The 5,337-nt window shown below is 46.5% G+C and overlaps 1 protein-coding gene across 1 annotated transcript; it reads left to right on the top strand.

Moving 5' to 3' along the window:
- The first annotated feature begins 786 nt into the window (after positions 1–786).
- Positions 787–5,004, top strand: LOC135908800 (probable elongation factor 1-beta). Its single transcript, XM_065440633.1, has 2 exons — positions 787–1,224; positions 4,670–5,004. Exons 1-2 carry the CDS (start codon positions 889–891, stop codon positions 4,973–4,975), a joined length of 642 nt encoding a protein of 213 aa, XP_065296705.1. The 5' UTR covers positions 787–888; the 3' UTR covers positions 4,976–5,004.
- Positions 5,005–5,337: the final 333 nt, after the last annotated feature.

Below are 5,337 nucleotides of genomic sequence, written 5' to 3' on the forward strand. Positions count from 1 at the left end.
GTCGGTTTTTCACAAAGCTATTGGGCAACACGATCAGTCACAGGCACAGGTGAAGTCCGCAAAACACTACATGAGCAGAACCACTATGGCCATACTCAATCACTTCGCCACAAGCTCTCACATATAACGACATCAAACAGCTACAATCACTTCTCCACAGCCTTTGACCCAGGCGAAGACCGCACGGACAGAACGGAAGCACCGATTCTGGGCTCGATCGTCGCGTTCCACAAAGCTAGTAAACCACACGAGCAGCCAGGGGCACGGCCGAAGTCCGCACGGGCAGAATGGAGCTCACGTCGCGTCCATCACTTTAGCGACACCTATTTAAAAATAATATACGGAGCCAAGCCAAACCATTATTTAGCGTCTATTTGGGTGAACCTAACGCTTTCGGGCCCTAACCGTTCGTACGACCAGGGCACTATAACGGTTACCCCCCCTTTCCACTCCTACGACCGGGTCGTAGGAACGGCGGCCAAACAAAAATGAAGATGCGTGTTAGCAAAACATTTTCAAAGTTATGAAGCATTGTGCATGTTTTATTCTTCCCCTGACTGTTTCTATGCTGTTTATAAATGACGATACTCCCTGATCTTTGTGCTTGGTTTTATTGACTTGCAGTGTCAAACATTTACTTTCTAAATTTTTGAAAACCTGTAAAGCTAAGCTAAAATTTTTAAATTATAATAAATTACACTAATAACTGCGACGAGAGAACTTTGTTAAATAATTTATAGGGAGGAATGCAGCGCCTCTAAAAACTAACACTGTCTAGTCTGGACAACAAGATTGTGCGCACGCACGACTTGCTCTCTTTCGCTGGTCGGGCAGCGGTACTGGTGGTCGCGGTTACGTGTTGTGGGACGTTGAACTAAACTAGACAGAATGGCCTTCGGCGACCTGAAGACTGATGCCGGCGTGAGCAAGCTGAACGACTACCTGGAGCAGCGAAGCTACGTAGAGGGCTACCAGCCATCGCAGGCTGACGCAAGCACGTACTCGGCGCTGAGCGGCGCCCCGTCAGCCGCCAAATTCCCGCACGCCGCCCGCTGGTACCGGCACATCGGCTCCTACTCCCAGCCAGAGCGGGCCGCGTTCCCGGGCCAGAAGAGCGCTTCAGCAGCTGCTAAGCCTGCTGACGACGATGACGACGTCGACCTGTTCGGCTCGGACGACGAGGTTGATGAGGAGGCCGAGAAGGCGCGTCAGGAGCGGCTCCAGGTGCGTTGTCAGCAGCGCATCTGACCTCAGACACGAACGGGTCCATCCTATATGCTTGTATTACCCAGGCGCAGGCTATCGCGCTCGTAGCTCGAACCGTTGAGCAGCGGACGCTACTGGTGGCGCACGCGGCAGGATCTGGTTTGCCCGGCGAAACCCTTACAAGGTTTAGTTCTGGCGCCTGATAGGAGCGCAGCGCGAGAAGCCGTCTGCAGGCAATAACGGTTCCCTAAACACTGCATCCTGATTTGGTGAAACCGACGTCTTGACTTGCTGCTCCACATCTTCAAGTAATGTAAAGCTATCGGCCATGTTACACTGAGTACGCCTGTTCTCGTCATGCATCGAAGCCGAGCACTGTTGTGCTTAGCCATTACTTGGTAAAGAAAACACCTAGTATTGCCGAGTGCTGTAGGCCCCACTGCTGCCGCGGAACAGCTCAAAAGTCCACCATGAGCACCAGATGCTCTCCGACCCAAACCCGTTCATAACAAGCGCCGTTATGTGTGAAAGGCGCACGGAATACACATCTGAGTGACACACAGCTGAGTCTAAGGGCTTTGAGGTGTAGAAATGCAACGCACTTTGACGTGAACTTCTGTCAGACACAGGCATTCATGCATTCTGCATATGTGGTGTGGTGGCAGTGCGCATTCCTGGAGAGGACGGTAGAATTATGATAAAGTAGTGTAACATGTTGGATGCAATGCTGCTGAATCGCAATACACGGAAGTAGGTACTATACATACCCAGGCGCATGAATCAAAGTGGGAAAGCATTGCATTGAGCAACATTAATGGGTTGTAATGCTTCTATTTTGGTCATGACCACCGGCCTTTCGCTACTGTCATCTATGGTGGAAGGGGCAGGGGAAATGGGAATAGCGTGAACAGAAGCGCAGTCAAAAAGAGGTGGTCAAGTCTTGCTCCCATAGAAGTCTAGTAGGGAGACTAACATTGCATTTCTGTGTGTCAGTGTCTCCACCGAGTGACATCCATGCTTAGAAAGTGCCAGGGCAATTTCTCTGGTGCGTTTGTAGAGCAGTGCCATGTGATGTGTGAGAAGTCGGCGATGACATTTCAGTGCATTGGGTGCATCTGCTTACGATAGTCTCATCTTTTGCATTGCTTGTGCTTGGCTGTCATAGTGGCCTCTGCTATAGCTTGCTTCATTCTGGACCTCTTGTGTAGCACTATGGCTCAGTCAGAGAAGGGAACCTTGTGGGCCTTCCTTATTCTGGCAAGGAGAGCCAGGCACGGTGGCATGAGAACCCTATTGGCCCTATGTATACTGTGGCCATATGGCCAAAACCTTGCGGAATGGGATCCCGAAGCTCAGGGAGGAGTTGACATAGATCCTTGATGTGCCTTGTTTTTGCCTTTAGTGCATCTTCATGGTCATACTCTTCCTTTGCTACGGTTTTGTCCTCAAGGCTGGTGGGAGAATTATCGCTTAGACGGGCAACCGCACAGAACATGAATAGAGATAACCCCGCTGATGGAATGATTCCCCATCGTAGTGGCTAAAACAAGCCAGGTTTTTCTGATTAGATTTGGATTTATATTTTTAATTCACTAAAAGCTGCGAAAAATTACTTTTGGCATCCCACGTGGCAAAAACACGAAAGCTGCATAAGAGGTCCACCGCGTCACCTTTTACTAGTGTACGCGGTTGCTGCTCTTTTTATTAGTATTAGAGTGCTGTGTACTATTTATTATTATAAGTTTATCCTGACTTACAATGTGCAGATAAGCTTTCGTTTGTAGTGAGCAGGAAAATTGCCCTGCCTTCGCCTTCATTTTCGATGAGTTGACTTGGCTCGTCTATCGACAGCACTACGATGAGAGGGGCCAGCCAGCGATGACGTTGGCACGTACTTGGGGAAAAGTGCGGTACAAATATAAGAAGTGTCTTTACAACAACACAAGCTTATTGCACCAGCTTTTTATTTTAAAGACTGGTTGAAAAAGGTCAGAATGTAGGTGGTTAACCACGGTTCCACAAACTGCTGTGAAAGCAGAACGATGGGTGACTTTCACTATTTGCAAGGTGGGCTATCGACATCGCTCTCACTTCTCAGCGTTGCTGGAGGGGGACTCTTACTTTCTTTAGAAGCTGCTTAGATTGAAAAATTCTGCTTACTAAATATCCACACACTTTTGGAAGTAACTGCTGCAGATGCAAACACTACCAAGGGTGAGCTTTGTGTTGCACCATAAAAGAACTAGGTGCTTAAAGATCGGTTGTCAGTGCCTTTAATCACAGTGACAGGCAAGAGAAACAGCCATAGTGAAACAGCACTGTGTGCATGTGAGCAGGATGGGCTATGGGATGTATGTAAAGAAAGGCTTAGCAGCTGCTTCATGGTTTGTAGCACTCGTTTAAATGCTTCAGTGCAAAATACCATTTTTAAGGCTTCAAAAACCCCTAACTTTCATGAAACATATCATGAAAAGGCAACAAACAAAGATGCCAAGGAAAACATAGGGTCAATTACTTGTATTTACTAATTGAATTAAAGAAATGATAAATTAATGGCAATGAAAGTGGATGAAAAAACAACTTGCTGCACGTTGGGAAGGATCCCACCTCTTCGCGTTACGCGGGTTTCAAAAATCTTGAATTCCATTTTTGGCTAAGCTCATGCGTGTTTAGCAGCTTAGTAGTGTTGGTGGTCAAATAGCCGCCAAACCTTTTTATGTGTACCTTTTTTTTTTCATTCAATAAACAAAAAAAAAAGGCTTTCGCATTGTAGGCAACAGTAGCTGAGCTTAATACCTCCAAACAGGATGGATAGTGTGCACACTTAGCCGTTGGGCATGTGGTGGCCCATTGACAGAGCCGTCCCTGTGGTGGACATCAGAGTGTACCACACAGTGGTTTTTTTTTTTTTAGGTTGCAGAAGGTGACTGCATGATGGTATTGCTGGGAAAAATGAAACGGAGCACCCTGATGATAGCTTTTAATCTGTTTAGCCTCCTTAATTATGCATTTTCAATAACCTGTTAATGAGAGGAGCATCTTTATGCAATTGCCATCAAAAAAAGGACAAAAATAGGTTACACAGATAGTAATCTCAAAACATGCTTTGCAGGTTTTACAGCCATCACAAACCCATCTGCTTTCACCAAAGCTGTTGTCACCCCCTAGTTCAGAAGGGAGACCTGCTTTAATATTTTTTTTATTATCCACACCTTATGCGATACGGGATATCCCTTCCAATGGGATATCATGGAAATTAAGTAAAATGTAAGGTATATGCTGTTAGTAAACTGTTAGTGTAGTGAGTGAATACTACCCATTGATATCAGCATGTAATGAATATGTGCTTTAAGTATAAAGGATTTTCACATTGGCTGAGCCTTTACTATAATGAGGTTCCACATCAACAGCTTCTGCAATTGTAGCTAGGAACCGACACGATTTTTTGCTGTTTACTGTGCAGGCATATGCGGAGAAGAAGTCGAAGAAGCCCGGTGTTGTTGCTAAGTCAAGCGTGGTGCTGGATGTGAAGCCCTGGGACGACGAGACGGACATGAAAGAGCTGGAGCGACTTGTGCGCACGGTCACCTGCGATGGTCACATGTGGGGCACATCCAAGTTGGTGCCTCTGGCATACGGCATCCACAAGCTGCAGATTGTCTGCGTTGTCGAAGATGAGAAGGTCAGCATTGACTGGCTCATTGAAGAGATCGAAAACTTCAAGGACCATGTCCAGTCGGTCGACATTGCTGCCTTCCAGAAAATCTAAACTGCCAATAAACGCTGCACCCTTGCTCATCTGGCTTCCTGTCACTCATTCCGGGGGCCATCGCGTTCGGAACGTCTCCTTTTTGCAGCAGTCGCGGTAGGTGTGTACGCTTACCCAGGGACGTGCCTTTCGCTTACGAGCAAGAAGCTGTCTTGTGCAGTTTTTGCAGTGAACTAAACATCCTTTGGTTTTGGTTGGAGCAACTGTCATTTGCTAATGTAATGCTTCTAGAAATATTGAAGGCATGAAAAAGCATATCCTTTTTTTTTTCTTGGAAACTTTCAAAACATTGCTAAATTCTACTAAACTAGTGTTACGTAGCTAAATAAACTGCAGGGAAGATCCTTAACTGCAACGCTTTG

The sequence above is a fragment of the Dermacentor albipictus genome, chromosome 1 (assembly GCF_038994185.2).
Source record: "Dermacentor albipictus isolate Rhodes 1998 colony chromosome 1, USDA_Dalb.pri_finalv2, whole genome shotgun sequence".
NCBI lineage: Eukaryota > Metazoa > Arthropoda > Arachnida > Ixodida > Ixodidae > Dermacentor > Dermacentor albipictus.